The sequence below is a fragment of the Pelecanus crispus genome, chromosome 1, assembly GCF_030463565.1.
Source record: "Pelecanus crispus isolate bPelCri1 chromosome 1, bPelCri1.pri, whole genome shotgun sequence".
Lineage (NCBI taxonomy): Eukaryota > Metazoa > Chordata > Aves > Pelecaniformes > Pelecanidae > Pelecanus > Pelecanus crispus.
Window position 1 is genome coordinate 227,241,116 of NC_134643.1, and position 24,897 is coordinate 227,266,012.

Consider the following 24,897-nt stretch of genomic DNA (forward strand, 5'->3'; position numbering starts at 1 on the left):
TGGAGGAAGGGGCGAGCCTCCGCTAAGGGCGAAAGGCAGCGCTGAAGGCGTGGCGGTGGGGGGGGGGAAGGGGCAGAGGAGGAGGCGGTGCCCGGAAGCAAGATGTCGCCCGCGGTCTCAGCCGGAGGGGCGGCGCGCTACGGCGGCGCAGCGGGGTCAGCGCGGTTGGCGGGAGCGGGAAGCGCTTAGAGCGCGCTTGGCGCCGAGGAGCCGTTGGGAGCCCCGCGCGCCGGGACGCCGACCGCCGCCATGCACGTCGTGAAGCGGGGTGAGGGGGGGGGGGGGGGGGGGGGGCTCTGCTTCGGGGGTCCCCTCGCACGGCAGCGAGCGTGGGGGGACGGGGCGGCTGCCGCTGCTTTGGGGGTCCCTCATGGTACCTGGTGTGAGGGGACGGGACCCCCTCGGCTTTGGGGGGTCCCTGTCGTGGTACCTGGTGTGAGGGGACGGGACCCCCTCGGCTTTGGGGGGTCCCTGTCGTGGTACCTGGTGTGAGGGGACGGGACCCCCTCGGCTTTGGGGGGTCCCTGTCATGGTGCCTGGTGTGAGGGGACGGGACCCCCTCGGCTTTGGGGGGTCCCTGTCATGGTGCCTGGTGTGAGGGGACGGGACCCCCTCGGCTTTGGGGTGTCTCTCTCATGGCATCTGGTGTGAGGGGATGGGACCCCTCGGGTTTGGGGGGTCCCTCATGGCACCTGGTGTGAGGGGACGGGACCCCTCGGCTTTGGGGGGGGGTCCCTTATGATGGCACCTGGTGTGACCCCCTCGGCTTTGGGGGGTCCCTGTTGTGGTGCCTGGTGCGAGGGGATGGGACCCCCTCGGCTTTGGGGGGGTTCCTGTTGTGGTGCCTGGTGTGAGGGGATGGGACCCCCTCAGCTTTGGGGTGTCCCTCTCATGGCACCCAGTGTGACGGAACAGGACCCCCTCAGCTTTGGGGGGGGGGTCCCTCTCATGGCACCTGGTATGAGGGGATGGGACCCCCTCGGCTTTGGGGGGTCCCTGTCGTGATACCTGGTGTGAGCGGATGGGACCCGCTCTGTTTTGGGGTGTCCCTCTCATGGCACCCGGTGTGAGGGGATGGGACCCCCTTGGCTTTGGGGGGGTCCCTCCCATGGCACCCGGTGTGAGGGGACAGGACCCGCTCTGCTTTGGGGTGTCCCTCTCACGGCACCTGAAGTGAGCAGATGGGGACCCCCCCTCTGTTTTGGGAGGGTCCCTTATGGGACACGGAAGGATGGGATCCCCTCTGCTTTGGGGATAGCTTGCATGGCACTGCATGTGAGGGGATAGCACCCCTCTGCGCTGGGGGAGACCCCGGAGCGAGGGAGGTCCCCCCATGACACCAAGAGTGAGGGATGAGACCCTCAGTTTGCTTTGGGAGACACCCCCCACCCACCCATGGCAATGAGCTTTGGGCTTGGCCCCCACACCTTTGATCAAGGGAGAGTGCTCAGCCAGAGGAGGGGTCCCCAGCATTTGGGGGGCCAGGGTGGCTCTCGGCGGGGTTCCGCCTCCCTGCAGCGGTGGTCCTGAGAATTGGGTTTATGCAAAGTTTTAGGTGTAGTGGGGTGGGAATTTCTTGGCCTTGTAGCGGGTACTCGTGCCCCTCTTGAAGCGGTGTGAGCTCCCTGTTTTTCTTCGCTATACTGAGACCTGTGCCTCTGAGCGAGGGATCCCACGTATAGCGATCATCGGCGGTAAGAACATGCCGGGGTGGAGGGATAACCTCTCCTCTCCTTGGGCCCGAACGGAGAACCTGAACAGGTTGTCCTTGGTGATTCCCACCCCAAGGTCCCCCAAAAGAGGGCTGGCTCCTTGTGTGAGGTGCTGGGTAGGAGGATGCTGTGCTTCACTGGTTCTTTACCGTAACGGGAGCTGTTGTGACAGTAGCCTCTTCTCCAACAGATGGACGCCAAGAGCGTGTCATGTTTGACAAGATCACGTCGCGCATCCAGAAGCTCTGCTACGGGCTCAACACCGACTTTGTCGATCCCGTGAGTCTGTCCCTTTTCCTGCTGTCCTGTTCCCTGCCCCTTGTGGTGATCCCTGCTAAAAGCCGGTGGTGGTGAGCAGGCGTTACCCAGTTGTCCTCCTTGGCAAAAGCCAAGCGTGGCGGCCTGTGCCGGAACTCTTGGCACATGCATTCATAACGCCTTTCTTCTAATTGTTTGTGTCCTGAGGTTTTTTTTCCTTCACAGATACAGAGTCTGAGACTATGGTGGGGGAGAAAAATCAGTTTACCTATTGTAAATTGCTTTTACCTCAAAGGTCTTGAAGTAACTGAGCTGCTTGTGCTTAAAAAAAAAAAAGAGTTGTTTGTTGCTCCAATTCACATATTTTGGTTTTGGTAGATTGCTCTCAATTTCAAACTGTAAAGCTTGAGCAATACTATATGCAAAGTAGCTCTGGATCCTCTCTTAATAAAACAAGGTGTCCTTTCTGTCTGATGGAACCCCCCCTGTCATTATAACACCCCCTACTTTGTTTTTTCGAGCTCCTTTAGATTTTGAGTGCATGTTGATCCCATTTGTGTAAGCTTCTCCTTCCAAAGCCTGTGCAGAGGGCGACTCCCTCGTGGATCCGTTGATCTCTCTGAGATTTTTACACAGATGTGCAGACCCGGTCTGTTCATTTGGAGTTGCCAGCTTAGGCTCTTCCCATCTCCAGGATCTAATGATCTGTTTTCGTGTCGCAAATTGCATCTGTAAAATAGTTGACATTCATTCTGTACCAAAAGGTTGTGCTCTTCAGCCATAGATAGAGACCAGGAGGGGGAGCATTAGTGACTCGGTTACTGAAACACAGTGACACGGGGAGCTGATGATGAGGACAGAAGCAAGATTCCTTGTCCTCCTGACTCTTAATACCCCTGTCTGAATAATGAAGCTAATCTTATATGAAGCACTGCATTCTTATTTATTCTGCAGTAGTGTGCGACATCTCTCTTCCTGGAACTGAGTTTCTCATTTTGGACTTGGATCTTCTTGTGCCAGATGCTTTACAAGCCAGTACTAAAAATCTCTAACCTGGCGTGCTTACTTTCAGAGAGCAAGGTTTGAAAATTACACATCTGGGTTTTATGAGGCTGTTGGCACACCAGATGTATTTGGCAGTTACCACATTAGATCAGACCTCTCTTCTCCAGTGTAGAATCTGCTCGCTCTTGTAGTGATCAGCGCTAAACGCTTGAGAGAAAAGCAGAAAATATTTTAGAGATGGCAGATGCAAAAGTCTTTTCCCACGAAAGGTCCCAACTAGCAGATGAAGATTAGGTTAAGCCATGAAGCAAAAGCTGTTGTATACCTTCCAGGGTTGGGGTTTTTTTGCTCTTGTCGTGAAATTATTTTAAGTGTAGCACTTCCATGTCTCATCAGGCATTTATCAAGTCAGGCTTCATTTGGAGTTTGAAAACTTCCACGCAAGTACTGTTTTAGTCTGACTTTTCTCCCTGTGAACTTTGCTGCTGCTCTGTTCTAGCCTTTAGGAAAGTGTCTGCAGAGAAAAAACTGTTAATGATTCCTGATTGACAGTTTCTGCTTTCTTCACTCTTTCCTTGCTCTCCCTTCTGCCCCAGTTTTACTTTAAAATTTTAGGACTCGGTGCTTCACCAAGAGGGTTTTGTATTTTAATTTGCTTTTCTATTCAAACAGAGCAAACGATACTGCTTATAGTGAAGCGTATCTTAAATGGCTGAAACATCAGGATCTTTTTTTTCCAACAGGTCTTTTTTTTTACAACAGGTAGCTAACCTCCAGAATTTTCCTTTTCCAGGCCCAGATCACCATGAAGGTGATTCAGGGGCTGTACAGTGGTGTCACGACGGTGGAACTGGATACGCTGGCTGCTGAAACGGCTGCAACCCTGACCACCAAACACCCTGACTACGCTATCCTGGCAGCAAGGATTGCAGTGTCCAATTTGCACAAAGAAACTAAGAAAGTATTCAGTGGTAAGTCTCTCTGGGGGCACTTGGATAGCAGTTAGTCAGAAAGGTGGTAGGAGTTTTAGAGGGTATAAATATGGAAATCTCTTTCTTAAGCAGAAGTTACTAAGTACCCAGGCTAACTAAAAATGCCATGGAGATGAAAAACAGGAGTTTTAGGCATGTCACAAGGAAAATGAAATTGCCTGTTTTGTGAAAAGTGGCTGTATAAATAGGCTGCTGAAAAATGTAACTGATTGAAATTAGGTTGCGCCCACTTTCTTTCCCATTTATTATGTGTTATAAATTCTATAAAAAACGTTGTAAGTGCGTTTTTAAGGTTAACAGATTAGTAATAGTGCTGAGCAGGTAGAAGAAAAGTTGTATGATTGTAGAGCTGGAGGGGGTTATTTTAGAGGATGAGTAGTTCTGCCATTAAATCCTTGAAAACAAATAACAGATGATGCATATACAGGTCCATGGATGTCCTTTTTAAATACCTTTCTGTTGTAGATGTGATGGATGATCTCTACAACTACATAAACCCTCACAATGGGAAGCACTCACCGATGATCTCCAAAGAAACTCTAGACATAGTTTTGGCCAACAAAGATGTACGTAACTTTTTTTTCACGTCTTAAGTTTCAAAAATTCAGTGAACTAGTTCAGATAATTTATTTTTCTTATTTTTTAGCAAGCCATGTTTGTTTGGGGATAAAAAGCCAATGCAGAAACCAGCGCAGGTGATAACTGCTCTGTTCTGGAGAGTTTAAAAGAGAGGATGTAGGAATTTCCTTCATGTAAGGATGTTTCTGTAGTAGAATATGTCCTCATAGTCATGATCAGCACAACTAATTAATTTGAGAAAAAGCACCTTCTGTTTTGTGCACAGAAGGGAGTGATGAGGTTTGGTTTCTGATTTCAAGTTGTTCCAGGTCCGTGTTCTTACGGGGAAGTCACATTTGTATTTTGATTCTGTCTTGTGTTTCTTAGGGTCTAGTTAGACTGTAAAATGTGGCCAACAAGAGTGCATTGTACTTGGAAAAAAATTGTTAAAACCGTGCATTTGTTGTTTCAAGCCAAGTGCTCTTCCCTACTTTGTTCCTCTGATCTGGTATCTGTTTCACGAGACCTTTGAGGCCAGAAATGCCAAACAATGAGAGCATTGTTATACGTTACTGTGAGGCACAAAAAAGCTGATTGTAAATGTAAGTTTTTCTCTGTATTATTTCTTCTCAGCGCCTGAATTCTGCCATTATCTATGACAGAGACTTCTCCTACAACTATTTTGGTTTTAAGGTAAAAAGCACATTACTCATGATAACGAAAGCTACTGGTTTGATATTGTTCTGGAGCTGAGTCTTTTGGGAAGGATGGGAATACTTGCAGAATCATCTAGATTTGGGCAAGGACAGCACCAGAGTAGGTGGGATGTTAGTGGGTTTGTAAAGAAAAAACCAGAGTACCTGCACAAAGCCTAACTGGATGAATCATGTACTTTCTTCTTGGCTTCACTGCGTACCCTTGGCTGCTGTAATATTTTAACTGTTGGCCTCTAACTGTTTCGCAGCGGATAGCGCTGAATGCTGTTGAAAGCTTCCCAGCTCCTGCCATTCCTCAAGGAATTAATCTGATTCTTAATAAACCAAAAAAGGGCTTTTTGTTTTTTCCCCATTGTTTTGCGTAGCAGTTGTTCTCAGCATGTCATCCCACACGTTTGTTGTCTTCTGTGCTGCTGGAACATGTCCCCCACAACCAGTCCAGTCTGTTGTGCCCCCACCATCTGCTCCTCCTGCTCCCCTCATAACGTGCTGTTTTTCGCTGAATTGTTTTAGGGCATGATGCAGTGAGCTCTCCGGAGGGTTAGCTGGAGAGCATTTCGCTTTTCCATAGCACTGCGTACTTCAGATGGTTCTTGTGAATCTCTGTAAGAGCTGGGGGTCTTTGCCTGGAGTTTCCGTCATCACACCTGATACGGTGCCTTCTGTTTTGGGGAAGTAGTTTGCAGTGAGGAAACAACTAGAGTGTGTAAAGAGCAGAGCAGCTGCAGAAACAGTGCAGGCAAGGAGGGAAAGAGGGGACCTTGAAGAGGGGTGTGTGTTTCTATATGCGTACAGATACGCAATTCCTGACATCCCCTCCTGTAATTACTGCTGTCATCCATTAGGCACGAGCTTAAAAGGCATCCGCCTTAGCTGTAGGCTTGCCGTATTTGTGTGTTCAACACCCAGCGCTGCAGATTGTGATACAGGTTGTCTGGAAAGCATTATCGTAGTATAACTAACAACACTTTAAGGAGGGGTGGGGTTGTGGAGAACAAGCACTCCCTTGTCTTCTAGCCTTAATTTGCTGTGGGCTGAGCGGTAGCGTTGAACCTTGCGGCTGCGTGCTCCGCCACCGCTCCATAATCCAAAGCGTAGAGTCCTCAGTGTTGGAACCTTACAGTGGACTTCTGTTTTTATTTAGTCATTAGTTACCTAATATCCTATGCCATTAACAAGAGGAGGAGTGGAGTGCAGGGTTGGTGCTTCTGTTGAAGCCTGGGATAAGGAGCACGAAGATGCTTGAGTTTGGAGTTAATAGGATTTTGGTGTTTTAAGCTGAAATCTGCGTGTCTACTAAAATGCATTCTCTCTTTTTAAAGACTCTAGAACGCTCCTACTTGCTGAAAATCAACTCAAAAGGTAAGAACTGTCTGTATCAGCTTAAAGTATTATTTAAAAGTCAAGACCAAGGCTCAGCGCAGGGGTTGAGGAGGCAAATAGGTTACCTCATAGCTTTCCATAAAGCATTCCAGTGAAAGCATCGAGTACTGGTTTAAAAAAATAGCAACACGTTTGTAGTAAATGTTCTCTGGGCATGTGCAAATTCTTTTCTTAGGCTAAGAAGCTAGCATCTGTGATGGCAGTGGTATGCCTGCATGAAAAACAGTTGATCATTGAAGAGCAGCGCTGTGGCAAGTTTACTTGGGTGTTCCAAATGCTGGCAGCGTGACCTGGACAGCTGTGCTTTACCTGTCTGTTTTAAGGACCCTAGTGCTTTGAAAGCTGCATGTTTTCTAGGATTTAGAAGATGAAGTCGTTCCTGTCCAGCTGATAACTTGTTCTGTAATGCTAAGCACTTCTAAATAAATTTGAAGTTGAGAGCGCTATTGTGCTGTCGGTGCCAGTTACTGCACACCCTTAGCATGAAGATCCTAGGACAGCAGAAGGGCGAGACATTAATTGTAATTTTATAAACCTAGAGAGCAATTGGATGCTGGACTGGATATTTGATTGGATTTTAACTGTTAATATAGGTGGGGTTTGTTTCCCCCCCCCCCCCCCCCCCCCCCCCCCACGAGAACAGTCGAGCATTGGAGGACGTTGTTGAGAGGGGTTATGCAGTCTCCATCCTTGAGTTTTTCAGAACCTGACTGGATAAAGTCCCGAGCAAAGTGGTCTGATTCTCTCAGCTGACCCTTCTTTGAGCAGGAGGTTGGACTAGAGACCTCTTGAGGTTCCCTCCAACCTGAATTATTCCATGATTCTGTGAAAACTGTGGCCCTCAAGTGGCCCACTGCACATTGTTGGTGGCTTATTGCTATGACCTCTACCTCTGTCGGTACTAATCGTAAATGTCAGACTGACGTTCTTTTTTTTCCCCCCTTTGCTTTTTGTGTTTAGTTGCTGAGCGTCCTCAGCATATGTTGATGAGGGTATCGGTGGGGATCCACAAAAATGACATTGATGCTGCAATTGAAACGTACAATCTTCTGTCTGAAAGGTGGTTTACCCATGCCTCCCCCACATTATTCAACGCAGGCACCAACCGGCCTCAGCTTTCCAGGTACCTTTGGCTTTCAAGTTCGCTTAATGCATAACTGGATAAAGTTTTGGAGATCGGGTCTGTTCAGATGAAATGCTTTCACAACTTCTAAAAATAGTAGCTGCGTTTCTGTGATCGTTTTATGAAGTTTCGAGAAGCTGCTGTCAAATTTAACTTGATCTCTAGTGAGGTCTTTGGGGAAAAATACACAGGTGTCTATAAGCTTCTAAAGCTAATGGAAATGTTTACACGCCTCTATTTTATTTAGAAGTTACATAGTCTTCTGCAGATTACAAAATGAATCCTGGTAATTGTTTTCTAAAATATGCTAAAAGTAGCAAACATAATTGATAGAACTTTAAAAATGTTTTGCTTTGCTAACACAGGTATCAATGATACAACTATTGCTTGTGGTGTTTTCTAAAACTGTCCTTTATTCCACTTTGCAACCTATGGTTTTGCTTCATTTATTTGCTTTGCGTAGCATGTTAAAGACTCAGCGTTTACCCTTGTTTTTCTGCAGCCCTGGTGAAATACTTCTTGACTTTTTTTTGTTTTAATCTGTATGCTAAAGCTATTTGTTTTCACTAGTTGTTTCCTGCTGTGCATGAAGGATGACAGCATTGAGGGAATCTATGACACTCTCAAGCAGTGCGCACTGATCTCAAAGTCTGCTGGTGGGATCGGCCTTGCTGTGAGCTGTATCCGAGCCACGGGCAGCTATATTGCTGGGGTGAGTGTGCAGATGGTGTGTTCCCGGCAGAGGTGAACCTTCTGGTTTCAGGAAATGTCTGTATCTTGGTTGCCAAATCAATGCTGCTTCTATTGAGCCAGTTTAACACAGCAGTCAGTTTAGCTCAGTAGTCCTTCCATTTTCAGTATGTCCTAAGGCAAAAAGGTTGGTTTTCCTTGGTGGTTTGGCTTCCTAATAGAAGTCCTTCCAAAAAGAGGATCTTATTCCCCTGTTTGATCAGACAATTCCAAGTTATTTATGTATTAGCAACCTAAGAATACGCTTGGAGACTTGTATGTTAGCCCTTTTCCTTTTTGTATATCTTAACCGCTCAAGATCATCTGTGGATGTGTGGTTTGGGGTTTTTTGTCACAGTGTATGTAACCTCTGCAAGCCTTCAGATTACGTAACGTAGAGGAAAGAAGCGAGGAGGTACGTTTTATTAACTTTGCAACCAGTGATATAGATATATAGCTGATATAGACACTTTTGTCTATTTAAAGAACAGGCAGGGGGAAGGGGCTCCCAAATAACTGATTGAGGTGCTCAGTTCCTAGGTTTCAGCGTAAGAATTTGCAGACTTCTGAAGGACATACAGAAAATGTAGACTCATCTCTTCAGGCAGCTGCTTTTCAATATTGATGTTTTTCCCGTGCCTCTGCAGACAAATGGAAATTCCAATGGCCTTGTTCCAATGCTGAGGGTCTACAACAACACTGCCCGTTACGTGGATCAAGGTGGAAACAAGGTACAGGATTTCCATTAAATTAGGGTCAAGAAGGGAACCTCAGGTCAGAGGGAGAGGTTCCACATCTGTGAAAGATTGACCCAGTAACACCAGCGAGCTGATGAAGTGGCTGTAGGTGACACACAATTAAAATAGGGCGTTTTCTCCCCTTCTTGATATTCTGGCGTTCCCCTTTCACTATGCATTTTATCATTTATGTCTGCTGCATGATATGCACGTGTTCGATCAGTCATTTGCAGTGGTTGTTCATCACTCCTTGAATGCCCTATAGTGAATTAAGGTATAAGACTTTAGAAAGCTTCTTGGTCTGTATCATTTGTCTTCACATAGTCCAGAGGTCAATGGAAGCATGGCACAATAAGTAAATCTAAGATTTGTCAAGCTCCTCTTTACACAGAGGAAATATATTTTTGGTACTAAATCGTTTTTATTGGGAATCTGGAACTAGTAACATGGCCTAGTTCCAATAAGTAAGAGCAACGGTAGTGCAAACAAGTATATTGAAATTGCCTTCACAAGACTATAAAACTAAGCTCCGGTTAGTTTAGGGTATTGTGTGCACTCAGGAGCAGTGCAGGAGATGTTATTTTCAAGGGCAATTTGTTCTGATCTTGACAATGTTTTATGTATCAGAGACCCGGGGCTTTTGCCATCTACCTGGAGCCATGGCATTTGGACATCTTTGAGTTTCTTGACTTAAAGAAGAACACAGGAAAAGAAGAGCAGCGAGCCAGAGACCTTTTCTTTGCCCTCTGGATTCCTGATCTCTTCATGAAGCGAGTTGAAACCAACCAGGTAAAAAGCTTGATTGGTGCAGAATAGGTCTGTTAATGGAGAAACAGGTGATCAGCCCTGGGACGGAGTTCACGAAGGGCTGCGGAGCTGTCTTCCTAGCAGCAAAGGAACTTCCTGAAAGAGCTGCTGCACCTTATTTGAGAACTAGGCTGTGCAGGTGGAGAATGGAGTTGGAGAACTCTGGTGGGATACTTCGCTTTAGTGCTTAAACTTGCAGCCCATGACTTATCCATATGGATAGCATTACACTAAATTTTTACTCTGGAGTTTTCTTAAAGCATCAAAATCTTCTCAGTAGATTGATCTTCATACGACTGTTTATATTTAAAGAGTGGTCAAGCATTGGAACAGGCTGCCCAGAGAGGTGGTGGGGTCCCCATCCCTGGAGGGGTTCAAAAAACGGGCAGAGGTGGCACTTTGGGACATGGTTTAGTGGGCATGGGGGTGTTGGGTTGATGCTTGGACTGATGGTCTTAGAGATCCTTTCCAACCTTAGTGATTCCTAATTTTACTTTCATTAAAAAATAATCCAGCCACCAAGCCAGGAAACATGAAATTAATTATTACTCTCCCCTGAATTGGTTTAGTGGTGGCCTTGGTAGTGTTAGGTTACTGGTTGGACTGGATGATCTTAAAGGTCTTTTCCAGCCTAAATGATTCTATGATTCTGTTTGCTTTAAAATGGGCTATAGCTTGAGAACTAGTCATTTCAAGACAAAAAATGGAGTTTGGTCATAAATGTTCATATAAATTAATTTTTAAATAAATCTGACTAGTCTCATAAACACCTTCCCCATGTCTGCTGGCAGAGTTGGTTCCTAGTTTTTCAGGAGGGGAGGTGTAGTTTGCGTCTTCCTGTTTACAGCAGGATCTGCTGATGAAGCTGAATGCCTTTAATTAACAGGGTGCCTAAAGATTTTCTCTGAATATTTTTCCTTCTTGTAGGACTGGTCCTTAATGTGTCCAAATGAGTGTCCTGGCCTAGATGAGGTTTGGGGAGAGGAATTTGAGAAACTATATGAAAGGTAAGAAAAGTGAATAGATTTTTAAGCTGTGGTCATCCATTCACAGAACTGCCCTCGTGTGGTATCTGGGAGCCAAAGCACAGGTTTGTGGTGTTGGCTCGTAAGTGGTCAGTGAGTTCCATTATCAGATTGGTGAAAGGGGAATGTCTGCTTACGGTTTGCTTCAAACTGTGACCTGCTCAAGTTAGAGCTATGTATTGGGGCTCAATGTATGGGCTCAAGCTGCGCCAGGGGAGGTTTAGGTTGGATATTAGGAAAAATGTCTTCACAGAAAGGGTAGTCAAGCATTGGAACAGGCTGCCCAGAGAGGTGGGGGAGTCCCCATCCCTGGAAGCGTTCAAAAAACGGGCAGAGGTGGCACTTGGGGACATGGTTCAGTCTAGTCTACCCTTGATTGGTTTAGTGTGGACTTGGTAGTGTAGGGTAATGGTTGGACTGGATGATCTTAAAGGTCTTTTCCAACCTAAACGATTCTCCGATTCTATGATTGTTTTGGCTTGTTAGAGGGAAATTCCGAAGTGATCCCCACTTAAAGCAGTCGATGGCTTTGTTTTGAATGACTTGTGTAGAATCATAGACTCGTTTGGATGTTGTAGTGAACGATTTCTATTTCCTTTAAACAAGGACGGTTCAGAGTTCACACAGTTCAGACGTGAATGGGGTCTTGCCTGCCTGATGTTGTGTTAAAAATGATTGCCTTTGCTATTTTTGGAGAGCCTGGGAATTATTAAGCAACGTGTGCCCTGTTGCAGTTACGAGAAGCAAGGCCGTGTCCGCAGAGTGGTGAAGGCCCAGCAGCTCTGGTACGCTATCATCGAATCCCAGACAGAGACCGGCACACCGTACATGCTGTACAAAGACTCTTGCAACCGGAAGAGCAATCAGCAGAACTTGGGGACCATCAAATGCAGCAATCTGTGTACGGAAATAGTGGAGTATACCAGCAAAGATGAGGTAGGTGGAGAACAGGAGCTTGTAGCATTTAGGAAGGCTGCGACTGCTCCTGTTGCAGCTTTCTAGAATATGTCTGACTGTTGGTTGGGGAAGGGAACAGGTAGCTAAGAAAATTCTGGGGATGTTTTGACTTGAGTACTTACAGCTCTTGCCCTGACTCTGTGTGTGGGTTTCCCCTCCCTTCCAACTCCCATGGAGGATTTGGTGTATAAAACAAGATACCCATCGAAGTGAACCTCTGAAAGCTTGAGGGAGAAGTGAGCTCCTTGGCTTGCTGGTAGCTGATGTCAGCGTCTCTTTGGCTAATGATTTAGTAAAACCGTACCACTCTTACCCCAAGACTTACATTTCAGTATCAGTTGCCCTCGAGTTCCCTGTGTACTGCCCTAGTCTTGGTGCTCTATGGATGTGCTGTGTTTGGACCGCAGCATTGCTAACAAAGGCGAAAGAAGGACGTAGAAATGAGTTGGTGCTAATACAGCGTGGGGAATTTCTAGTGCAGTAAAGCTCTTGAGGCTGCTGTAACTGAAAGTATCAGTTTCTACTGCCTGAGCTGCTGGTTGTTCTTTAGCTCACGCTCTTTGGCATATTCATAAAATCCTGAGTAGCCTAGAAGAGATGGAGAGCCCTCTTGCCTGCCTGCACTGCACAAGAAATTTTAGCTTACTCGTTTCAATTCTCCTAGGGTTGGAAATAATATTAGTGTTAAAAATTGTTCCAAAAAATGCCCTAATATAGTCTGGATCTCACCGAGATCAGCTACTGGTTCTAAGAAGACAAGAAATGGTTAGGCTTTAGTTTCTGGAAGGATGGCTTATGGGTAACAGGACTGATCAAGCCAGAGAACTGAATTTTTATATATTGATAGCTACTAAACCTTTTTCAATTTTCGTTACCCTTTTTGCAACTCATAGCAGAGGAATAAGGAGTGCATTTTTCCAGCCTTGTATGTTGCTTGGTTCTTTGTTTCCGTACAGGTTGGATGGAGAGCGTGCTCTGGGACTGAGATTGTGCTTTTTGCATGGGGTGTTGGCTGGCATGCCTGCTTTCACTGTGTCTTCTCCACAGGTTGCAGTTTGTAATTTGGCCTCTATAGCCCTGAACATGTACGTCACTTCAGAACATACGTATGATTTCAAGAAGCTAGCTGAAGTCACTAAAGTTATCGTCCGAAACCTGAACAAAATCATTGATATCAACTACTACCCTGTGCCAGAGGTGAGTGCTGTGCTGAGCTGGCACGGGGCTGACGCGTGCCGACAGTCTGGTGACAAAGGGCCTCTTGTTCTGTCGCAGTCCCAGTTCAGTCCTGGCCAGAAGGAATCAGCGAGGGATTTTGTAAGCCTGTTGGGGCTATGCGGTGGGTTGACCCTGGCTGGATGCCAAGTGCCCACCAAAACTGCTCTATCACTCCCCTCCTCAACTGGACAGGGGAGAGAAAATATAACGAAAAGGCTGGTGGGTCGAGATAAGGACGGGGAAATCACTGAGCAATTACCATCATGGGCAAAACAGACTCGACTTGGGGAAAATCAGTTTCATTTATTGCCAATCAAATCATAGTAGGGTAATGAGAAATAAAACCAAATCTTAAAATACCTTCCCCCACCCCACCCCTTCTTCCCAAGCTCAACTTCACTCCTGATTTTCCCTCCCTCCTCCCTTCCAGCAGTGCAGGGGGATGGGGAATGGGGGTTGCAGTCATTCCATCACATGTTGTCTCTGCTGCTCCTTCCTCCTCAGGGGAGGACTCCTCACACTCCTCCCCTGCTCCAGCGTGGGTCCCTCCAATGGGAGACAGTCCTCCACCGACTTCTCCAGCATGGCTCCTTCCCATGGGCTGCAGCTCTTCATGAACTGCTCCGGTGTGGGTCCCTTCCATGGGTGCAGCTCTTCAGGAGCAGCCTGCTCCAGCGTGGGTCCCCCGCGGGGTCCCCAGCCCTGCCAGCAAACCTGCTCCAGCCTGGGCTCCTCTCCCCACGGGGCCACAGCTCCTGCCAGGAGCCTGCTCCAGTGTGGGCTTCCCATGGGATCACAGCCTCCTCCAGGCACATCCCCTGCTCCGGCGTGGGCTCCTCCCCGGGTGCAGGTGGATCTCTGCTCCCCATGGGCCTCCATGGGTGCAGGGCACAGCTGCCTCGCCATGGGCTGCACCAGGGGTGCAGGGGAATCTCTGCTCCGGTGTCTGGAGCAGCTTCTGCTCTCCTCCTGCACTGACCTTGGTGTCTGCAGAGTTGTTCCTCACATATTCTCACTCCTCTCTCCGGCTACAATTGCCCAGGGTTTTTTTTCCCCCCCCTTATTAAATATGTTATCCCAAAGGCGCTACCACTGTTGCTGACTGGCTCGGCCTTGGCCAGCAGCGGGTCCGTCTTGGAGCCGGCTGGCATTGGCTCTGTCGGATGTAGGGGAAGCTTCTGGCATCTTGTCACAGAAGCCATCCCTGTAGCACCCTGCTACCAAAACCTTGCCATACAAATCCAGTACAGGCTAATAGTTAGGAGTTCCCTTAACTACCTGTTTGCAGATGTGACCTGTTGTTAGTGACTCATTAAGCTTCAACCCACAACAGTTCCTTCACGAAGCAGTTGTAGAAAAAGCCTCCTTTCAAGATGGTTCTGCAGTTGGAATTTTTCTCGTGTGTGGATTTCCATAAAGCACAGAACAGCACTAGGAGTGGAAAGTAGAACAGAGAGAAGGATCCTGGAAAGATCCCAAGGAGGTGTAACTCAGTCTTGAGTTGTTGGTTTTATGCATTTTTGGGAGGGTGCATAGACAGCTTTCTGGAAGGGAAGTGGGGAGGGGGTTGGTAATTGTTGAAGAGGAGTGGCAGCAGGGTTTGTTGCATTACAAGAACAGAAAGGCAAGCAGCAGAGCTGGGCATTGGGGGAGGAAGTAAGGAAATACCGAAAGTGTGATGCCAAACCTGATGAAGATACTTAAGATAACTTAAACTTATCTTAAGTTAAGATTTTTCTAGCACGTACAATTTGAATGCATGAGTTTAAATGTCTTCACGGGCCTGTTTGGTTTGTTGGTTTTTTTTTTTTTTTCCCCCAGAGAGTGCTTAGTGTTCACATCTAAATCATGGCTCCCTCTGTGTGTCAGGTTGAGCAATTAAAATCAGTGATCCCTTCTAACAAACTTAATCTGGGTCCTCAAATTCCTGTCCCACCAAACAGCAAGCAGTGGGGAACTGGGCAGAATTGGAAGGTGTGTTATTGCAGCAGAATGCGTGGCCCATAAAAGTTAAGGCAATGGTACAGATGAGAATTCCTCTCAGAGGTCCTTTCCAACTTAATTTATTCTATGATTCTATGTACTTCTGCTAAAGGTAATTCTTTTCTCTGCTTGAATGCTGTGCAGGCTGAACGCTCCAACAGACGCCATCGTCCCATTGGCATTGGGGTGCAGGGCCTGGCAGATGCTTTCATCTTGATGAGGTACCCTTTTGAGAGTCCCGAGGCCCAGCGCTTGAACCAGCAAATTTTTGAGACCATTTACTACGGTGCTTTGGAAGCCAGCTGTGAACTTGCCAAGGAGCAAGGACCGTATGAAACGTATGAGGGTTCTCCCGTCAGCAAAGGAGTAAGTACCAGGGACTGTCCTGTGCCGGGGCCAGAGCTATGAAAAGCAGATAACGTGACTGTGCCGGGTCTCTGATACAGAAGGAGATGAGCATGACTGAAACATCTTAGGCTGGTAATATTGCAACAGGACAAATGGTGCTTGAGTTTTCCTCCATCATTTGGCTTCTTAAGTGTACTAAGAACTACGTAACTTAAACTGAGGTGCAGAGAGCAATAAAAGAAAAGCAAGACTCAGCCTGTGCTGGCTGTCCCAGCCAATTTAGTTTAGCGCAATTAAAAAATTGAGTGTTTGTAAGATTGTGATACAGGAGCTTCCCTGAGGCTGAGTTACAGAGAATAGTTAATAGGTTAACAGGTCAATTTACAGTGTGATTTATAAAACATGGAGAAAAGAGCTCCCTGTCTAATTTGGACTGCACCTGTGTTCTTCAGATTCTTCAGTATGACATGTGGAATGTCACCCCGTCTGATCTTTGGGACTGGAAGGCTTTAAAGGAGAAGATTGCTAAGTGAGTAGTCCTGCATGGTTTGTATTAGATGTAAAATACACTTGATATGTTCTGACTGACTAAAGACAAAAGGTAGGGCACAAGTGTAAAAATGGTCCAATGCATTTCCCCTCCGCCCCAGTAGATCATAGATCTTTCTTCAAAACTGTTTTGTGGATGGTTTTCTTTCATTTTTGTTCCTACAAGCCAGAGAGAGCCCACGCCCTAGACTGATTTAGCTGAGCTCTTAAGTCGTCTTGGATGCATCAGCAGAATGGTTTGTGTTCCAGTTAAACAAATGTAGTGATGAGTGAGGCAGTGTCAGCCGGGTTTGGGAACTCTTTCCCCACTGACAGGGAACAGTAGCTGAGCCTTTTAACATCCTGAAGACAGGAATCGTTAAAGCGTGAAGTGCCTGGATTGAATTTGTTCAATTTGTGTGGGTCTAATTTTTAAATTAATAAATCTGCCTACTGTCTCATGCATGGAGAGGTCTCAGGCTCTTCGTGGGCCGCTCATTTTGGTTTTGCCTGAGTGCTGTGGAATTGTGGAGTGCCTGACTTTTTTTTTTTTTTTTTCTGTGCACCCTTTCTCATGACTGAATAATTTGGGAAGGCCTCTGATTAAAGATGAAAATAGCAAAGACTTTAGTTATGCTTCCATGTTGATCCACATTATAAGTTTAGTGGAGCTTCCCTTTTTTTGCTGCAGGTAATCTGAGGGTTTTCAGGTTACCCTGAGAAGGTGAGATTTCTGAGCGTGTGAGCTGAGACTTCCTTGTACTGTCTCTCTTAGCTCTTTGCAGACAGTATATAAACTGTGCTATTCTTGGGTCTTTTCTGTCTTGTCTCACTTGGTTGAAGCTTTCTAACTCTTGACTATTTTTCCTAGATATGGTGTCAGAAACAGCCTTCTCCTTTCTCCCATGCCAACTGCTTCTACTGCTCAGATCTTGGGCAATAACGAATCCATCGAGCCCTACACCAGTAACATCTACACGCGCAGGGTCCTCTCAGGAGAGTTTCAGGTAAGCGAAGCAGCTGCGGGAAAGAGCTTTTCTGTTTTCATATCTTTGATGACTTTCGCTGCTAAGAAAGACAAGATGGAGGCCACAAACTTGGTAACTCAGTTCGGTTAGATGTTTATGTCGAAGGCCAAAAGCGCCAAGGGGAATGTCTAGCCTGTACTATGTGCTGTAGTAGTGCAGTTTTGCCTATTCCACAATGTTGTGGAATGTGCAAAATTTTAAAGAAGTGCTGCTTTTGTCTGGAAAAAACCTTTATGAGGCCTCAGGATGGCCTGCAGGAATACATGTGCTAAATGAGTGATGATGAGTGAAATTATTGAAGGGACATGCGTGCTATGGGAGGAATGAGACCACGGTGCTGCTTTGCACAGTCCCAAGGAAAGAGCTGTATGTAAAGCACCGAACAAATCTGAAGAGTGTAAAAGCTTTACAGGTCCAGAGGGGTGTCTCATTTAGGAAAGAGTATGAAACAATTTGAGTTCTGGAGGCCGGCGTTAGCAAAGAGACAAGGGGACTATCTAACTGTTAGGGAGGTCTGGTCTGCCCTGCATCCCCTCTGGGGTGTCCCCTCACCGACGTTAGGGAGAGCGCTCTTTCCTCCTGCCTGCGGGATCAAACCGGACACACGTGGTGAGGGCAGAACAAGAGGTTTATCAACCTGCTCCACTGTGTAGGTCAGGTGCAGGGCTGCCGGACAGGTATCCCCAAACAGTCCCAGCAAGCAAATGTTCACTGGTTTGGTGGTTTTTTTTTTTTTTTTTTCCTCCTAAATAAACAGCCTGCACCTATTTTGTTCTTTCCCCTTCTGACCCCAGTCTTGATGATTGTTTCCACCCTTATTGAGTAATTCAGGTTGCGGTCAGTGGCCCTGGTAAGTCAAGATCTCTCCCTTTCACACCTTTTGGCATTCCTCATGCAGCAGAGTTCCACACCTCCCCCTTTCACATTCGGAACATCCAGTAACTTCTCCATTGCTGTCCTACGCGTTTAGCCCCAGGTTGGTGTCAGCCGGGCGTTGCAGACAGCCTTCTGTGTTCTGCGGTGGCCAGCAGCATCTCACGTTTGTTACCCTGTTGTTTTAACCTTGGGCCTTCGTCTGGCCACCTGCACACATACCTCGATGCTGACCGAGGAATGAAAGTTTGTCAGTACTGTACAAGGTCTCGTTTAACCATTTAAAAAACCTGTGCACGTTGGGGTGGATTTGCTTCCTCTAGGGAGGTGCGTCTGTGCCATCAGGCAGGGCGTATAGCTTAGCAGAATATACAGTGCTTTCATTCTTTGGCCCCTTACAGGTTGTGAATCCGCACTTGTTGAAAGATCTCACAGAGAGGGGCCTGTGGAATGAGGAGATGAAAAACCAAATCATTGCCCACAACGGCTCTATCCAGGTACGTGTGAAAAACCAGGGAGAATGGCGCAGGGATTCCTGCTGGTCTGGGAAGTGCTGGCTGGATGGCTGGGGAGCTGATTTGCCACGCGGCGCTTCTGAAGTTTGCTGTATATGAGTGATTCAGCTAGCCTGGGGAGGAAAAACTGTAATGTGTAGCATTTCCATTAGAAATGTGAGGGGATGTGTCTGATCTCGGTGGTAATTTGTTCCCGCTGGAGTGTGCCCGTGTCATAGAGAAGCCCAATGGAAGTGTGCTGCTAATTATTGCTAGAACAAATACCGAGTCAGGCTGCGCTACTTTATGCAGATTCTACAAATGTTTGGATTCCCATTATCATAAAGATTATAAAGGGGTAATTTCATAGCAGGGAGTAGGCCTGAGACAGGAGCTGAGTATATGACATCCCGATCCAGAAGTTACGTGTGGAAGAGCCTGTGTGGGATGAATCATTTATGCTGTGGAGTTTAGGACGAGAGGAAATGGGCTCAAGCTGCGCCAGGGGAGGTTTAGGTTGGATATTAGGAAAAATTTCTTCACGGAAAGGGTAGTCAAGCATTGGAACAGGCTGCCAACAGGTGGGGGAGTCCCCATCCCTGGAAGTGTTCAAAAAATGGGCAGAGGTGGCACTTGGGGACATGGTTTAGTCTAGTCTACCCTTGATTGGTTTAGTGTGGACTTGGTAGTGTAGGTTACTGGTTGGACTGGATGATTTTAAAGGTCTTTTCCAACCTAAACGATTCTATGATTCTATGACTGAAATACTGCTGTGACTTGTGCTTGGAGCCATGCATGCTAACAAAGTGCATCCTGCTTGTCATGAAGTTTGGGGCGGGTACTAGCTGCTGGATTGCTTTTTGTAAGACTTCCCAACTATTTAGGACAAAACAGTAATGGCCCATTTGCAAACAGCTTTTTCTCTCAAATTCCCCAGAATAAGCTGTCCTGTTTCAGCAAGTAAGGTTTCTTTATGCTTGGGTGCTTTCAGATACAGAAGGCTTGGATTCAGAGTTCAGCTGCAAAAAGCCTTAGTTCTAGTCGGGATTGCTGAAGTCTCAGCAATTGGTGAAGAATTTGATTTTTATAAATATGAACATTTGGTGTCGTGGTTTTGGCTGGGATAGAGTTAATTTTCTTCCCAGTAGCGGGCATAGTGCTGTGTTTTGCATTTAGGGTGAGAATAATGCTGATAACGCACTGATGGTGCAGTTGTTGCTGAGCAGTGCTGACAGCAGTCAAGGACTTTTCAGCTTCCCAGGCTCTGCCAGGGGCACAGGAAGCTGGGAGGGGGCAGAGCCAGGACAGCTGCCCCCAGCTGCCCAAAGGGCCATTCCATACCATACGGCGTCATGCTCAGTCTATAAGCTGCGGGGAGTTGGCCGTGGGGAGCGATCGCTGCTCGGGGACTGGCTGGGCATGGGTCGGCGGGTGGTGAGCAATTGCATTGGGCATCACTTGCTTTCTCTAGTATTATTACTATTATTCTATTGTTATTATTATCATTACCATTTTACTTTATTTCAATTATTAACCTGTTCTTATCTCACCCCAGGAGTGTTTCTCACTCCTACTCCTCCGATTCTCTCCCCCATCCCATCGGGACAGGGGCAGTGAGCGAGCGGCCGCGTGGTGCTGAGTTGCTGGCTGGGGCTAAACCACGACATTTGGGCAGTCACTGGTTACAGTGCATTGGAAAACTCTTCCTGTTCGTTTTAGAATATACCTGAGATTCCTGATGACTTGAAGCAGCTCTATAAGACGGTGTGGGAGATCTCCCAGAAAACTGTCCTCAAGATGGCAGCAGACAGAGGAGCTTTCATTGATCAGAGCCAGTCTCTCAACATCCACATTGCAGAACCCAACTACGGCAAACTCACCAGCATGCACTTCTACGGGTGGAAGCAGGTATCTGGGAGGGGTGGGGTGGGAGCCTTGTTCAGAACAGATAGCAAATGGGGGCTGATAAGTTCTTTTGTGGAAAGTTGGTCTCTCTGATTCTTAGAAGGGTAAACGGTCGTTTCTTTCCAAGAATCCAGTCGTACTAGTGGAATATCTCTCTAGAGCAATAAAGCTATGGACGCTTGTAGCGTTGCTCCCATTAATGCTGACTGCTGGCCCTCGCTGTGAGGCCGGTACAGTGGTACGGGCTAAGGGAGGTCGGCCTCAGCAGTTCAGAGTTTGGCTGTATTGTTTGTCTGACCTCCAGCTGATTCCAGCTCCTGCTTTTGCTCTGCAGGGTCTGAAGACCGGCATGTACTATCTACGGACAAAACCAGCTGCTAACCCTATCCAGTTCACCCTGAACAAAGAGAAACTCAGAGAGCGGGAGAAGGCCTCCAGGGAAGAGGAAGAGAAGGAGAGGAATAAAGCAGCCATGGTGTGCTCCCTGGAGAACCGGGATGAGTGTATGATGTGTGGCTCCTAATGGATCTGCCCTGCAGTGCCAGCAAAGCCATTCCACCTGGCTGGATTCCTTCTAAGATAGAAGTGTCTGCTATAACTTCAGGATGTAGAGGTTTGCTGGAACTGTGGCAGGAGGGGGTGATCACAGTAGTGTATTGTAGCTTCTCCATCCAGTTGGGGGTTGGTGCACAGGAATGGGTAGGTAACAGGAATAGGTAACAAGTTTGTGTATCGCTTTAGTAGCTGGGCTTTCTGAAAACTAAAGTGCTCTTGCATCGTCTTACGTTGAACCCTATAGGCAGGAGTTTTCCTGAACAGACAGGGAAAGTGCTGATGCCACTTAACTTAAAGATCTGTCCTGGGGACTTCAGACAACTCTTTTCATTTATTACTGTTACTCATGTCTTCAGAGAAAGAAGCGGACCTGACTGATACCTTCTCCTTTGCTGTGATAAGACAGCAGGAAAACATCCCTAGGCTGGGTGTGTTGGACGCTTGCTGTCCTGTCTGTCACGGCAAAGGAGCAATTTCTTAGAAATTTCTTAGCAATTTTCTTAGAAAGCTGGAGTGTGTGCACACCTGCCAGTGAGACCCTTCTGCTGCCATTTCTTATTCTCCTTGTCCCCTCCTTTTTCCAAAAAGCTTTTTAAAGGCGCAGACTGGTGGTAGGTGCGTTGCTACCTGGAGAGTTCATCTTCTCCATCCAGCCTGACAGGGCAGAGCATTGTGCTTGGTAAATGTTCCTTTTCAGTTCTGACCAGGAAATGGCAGAACTGCTGCAGTGCATTTTATTCTGCATTAAAAACCCACTCTAATTTATCAGTCACTTTGGTAATGGCCTTCCGTGCTGTCCTTGGCCAGAAAGCCTTCTGAAGTGCACACGCCATCTTTTTTTCAAGAGTTGCATTTATCCACCCCAGCCACTTATTTGATCTTTTAAAAATAATACAGTTTTACTTACCCATGTACTTAACTCCCTGCTCTACTGTGATGGGGCTTCATCATCCAGTTCTTAAATATTTATTGAATTCATGTACCATACAACTAACCCTTTAATCCAGCCAAGCTCAATAAAATGTGGAATGTCAAAGGAATGAGCAGTGGTGTCTTGGGAGCACTTTTTTTTTTTTTTTTTTTTTTGGTTAAAAGTGAATTGTAGCAGCTGGAGGCTGAGGCCTTGTTTGTGAGCCCTGCACCTCCTGCAGACAGTTCCTTCCAGAGAACTGTCCGAAGGCTCTTGTGTAAAATGAGGCATGTAAGCAGAACCCTGTATCTGCTGGAGCAACTGTGCTCAAAACTCAGTCGGGTGTCTGTTTCTTTGTGTCGTTTTGAAGATTTGGGCTTAGAAGAGCACGAGGAGGGGGCTGAAGTAATGCCAAGTCTGTCTTCCAGTAACGTGCAAAGGAGGTATGCTGAGTTCACAGGGCAAATCAGGGACTATGCTAGCGGTAAGGCTTGAACTCTTGCATCTTGTTTTTCAGTCCATCACTTGCCCTATTTCTTCTGCTTCTGATTTCTCTTATAAGGCACCGCTGCAAATGCCTTGGGGAGCGTCTCTGCTTCCAAGGGAAGACTGTTGCGTTTAATCACCACTCCTGGCAACCGTGCCACCTGAGAAGTTTCACCAAAAAGATTCTGAGGGGACAGGGCCTTTTGACTGGAGCGTGTCCAGAGAAGGGCAACGGAGCTGGGGAAGGGTCTGGAGCACAGGGCTGATGGGGAGCGGCTGAGGGAGCTGGGGGTGTTCAGCCTGGAGAAGAGGAGGCTGAGGGGAGACCTGATCGCTCTGCAGCTCCTGACAGGAGGGGGCAGGGAGGGGGTGTTGGTCTCTTCTCCCAAGTAGTTAGCGATAGGACGAGAGGAAATGGGCTCAAGCTGCGCCAGGGGAGGTTTAGGTTGGATATTAGGAAAAATTTCTTCGTGGAAAGGGTGGTCAAGAATTGGACCAGGCTGCCCAGAGAGGTGGGGGAGTCCCCAGCCCTGGAGGGGTTCAAAAAACGGGCAGAGGTGGCACCTTGGGACATGGTTTAGTCTAGTCTACCCTGAATTGGTTTAGTGTGGACTTGGTAATGTTAGGTTACTGGTTGGGCTGGATGATCTTAAAGGTCTTTTCCAACCTAAACAATCCCATGATTCTATGACTAGAAAAATCCTCTTCTGAGCGAGTTTTGGAAAGTTCAGAAGTTGCCAGGGCTGGAGCAGGGCTGATGGGGAAGCAGAATCCCTCTTGCTAACCTCACCTGTTGGATGGGGCAGAGAGCGTTTAGTGAGGATTGAAAAACGATGCGTTAGGCTGTCAGCTGGTATGTGGAAAGGTATGGGCTAGAGGCAAAAACCTGCTGGGGAGATTCCTCTAGATCTGCTAGAGGAAATCTGCTGTTCAGACTGTAATGGATGGGTTTAGTGAAGTTATGGAAATGCTTCTGCCTGTCTGTTCTCAATTGTTTGCTGGAGAACTTCAGTGGGATGGATGGGGTCCTTTCCCCTCGGATGCTGCTCCCGCCCATCTGGAGCCAGCTGTCCCTTTGCTGTCTCGATGGCAGAGCGCTGATAGGGCTGTCGGGACTGCGGCTGCTGTCGGGACTGCGGCTGCTGTCGGGACTGGTGTGGGATCTCGTGCAGTCAAGGGCAGGGCCGCTCAAAGCCGAGCATGACTTCTGCAGCTGGGTCAGCAGTAAGCTCTCACTTAAACAAGTCTTTGCTTCCCGAGCATCGCAAGGAGTGGTTTTGGGATTGGGTGTAGCTGGGTAGCACGCTGTTGACGTATCCCTGTGTAAAGAGGGGTGGCTCCCAGGGGACCCCGCAGTCTAGACTCTCCTTGTTCTTGCGGTTTGCCTTTGCTGCTGCCTCTCTTTGAGGCACTCTTAAACACGAGCGCTGTTGAAATCAGCGTTCCTGCCTGATCTGGTCTCCTGGGGGAAGAGTGAAGAGGGCTTACGCTTCCTGCTAGACAGAGAGGAGAGGCGGTTAAAGAGGTGCTGGAGCGGGGGATGAGACTCGCAGTGAATGCCGATGCTCCTTTTGCGGGGCGAGGGGGAGATCTCGGGAGCCACCCACGTGCAATTTGTCCTTGACCACTGCCCTGGCTACTGCTTGCCTGGCTTTGGGCTGTCTCCTGCTGCCTGTACTGTTCCGACAAACACTTATTTCCTTGAAGCCCAAACAGATATTCTTGTCACTGTTTCCCTAATCCCCCAACTGCTATCACTAGCTAGGGAAGTGCTCTGTCATTGCTTGAGCGGGGTCACTTTTGCTCCTTTTCTGAAATAGGTTTCTGTTACCTCTGCTGTGCTTGGGCTAAAGCAACGCTAAGCAGACTTTCCCTCTTGAACATCTCCCCACTTGGCAGCAAGGTGCTGCTGCTCCCTAGGAAATAGCTCCGAGCTACAAAGACGGGGGGGAAAAGAAAGGGATTTAAATGCTAGAGACCCAAACTGGTGGCAACTTGACTGTGTGTGGTTCCTGGAGCAGGGGGAGAATGAGGGAAGCTAACGGGTTCGTAGTGGTAATGTGCTGAGCGCGGGCTGCCCGACGGGGTCCGTGGGAGATCCTGAGCAAAGAGACAGGCTGAGACCCTTCCCGTCAGCCTCATGCGCTCCGTAGCCAGGGTCCTCTCCAGGCAGCCAGCGCTCGCTGCCCTTTTGTCCGATTAAAGCTGAAGTGGAGGTGCTGAGACCACCTACGCGTCTCTCCCTGAGGCCACGAGGCAGGGATCAGTGCCTGCCTTGGCCCAAAGTGCTCCTGTGGAGCGACTCTCCGCGCCTGCGGAGAGGCAGCCTGGAAGAGGAGCGTGCCTCTTGCTGATTATGGGACACTGCAACCAAAAGGTTAAAATTCGTGTGAGTCGGATCAAAAGTCAGTCTGAAGGACAGTGAGGACAGCAGCTGCCTGGAAGAAGTAGCCTGGGCCGTGCTTCTGGCTCACTCTTATCGAACAGCCCCTGAGCACACAAGCAGCTCTCCCTGCTCCCAGCTGAATCCCAAAAAGCGGCACCGACGCCAGGCACATTATTCCTCA

At 47.7% G+C, this 24,897-nt stretch overlaps 1 protein-coding gene across 1 annotated transcript; it reads left to right on the forward strand.

Annotated features, from left to right (window-relative positions):
- Positions 1–236: 236 nt before the first annotated feature.
- RRM1 (ribonucleotide reductase catalytic subunit M1) lies at positions 237–21,968 on the forward strand. The gene is made up of 19 exons (XM_075716689.1): positions 237–268; positions 1,903–1,991; positions 3,769–3,946; positions 4,433–4,533; positions 5,159–5,218; positions 6,564–6,603; positions 7,585–7,747; positions 8,318–8,459; positions 9,124–9,207; positions 9,841–10,002; positions 10,948–11,027; positions 11,780–11,981; positions 13,050–13,199; positions 15,348–15,569; positions 16,004–16,080; positions 16,951–17,086; positions 18,382–18,477; positions 20,194–20,382; positions 20,714–21,968. The coding sequence occupies exons 1-19, from the start codon at positions 250–252 to the stop codon at positions 20,900–20,902; spliced, it is 2,379 nt and encodes a 792-aa protein (XP_075572804.1). The 5' UTR covers positions 237–249; the 3' UTR covers positions 20,903–21,968.
- Positions 21,969–24,897: the final 2,929 nt, after the last annotated feature.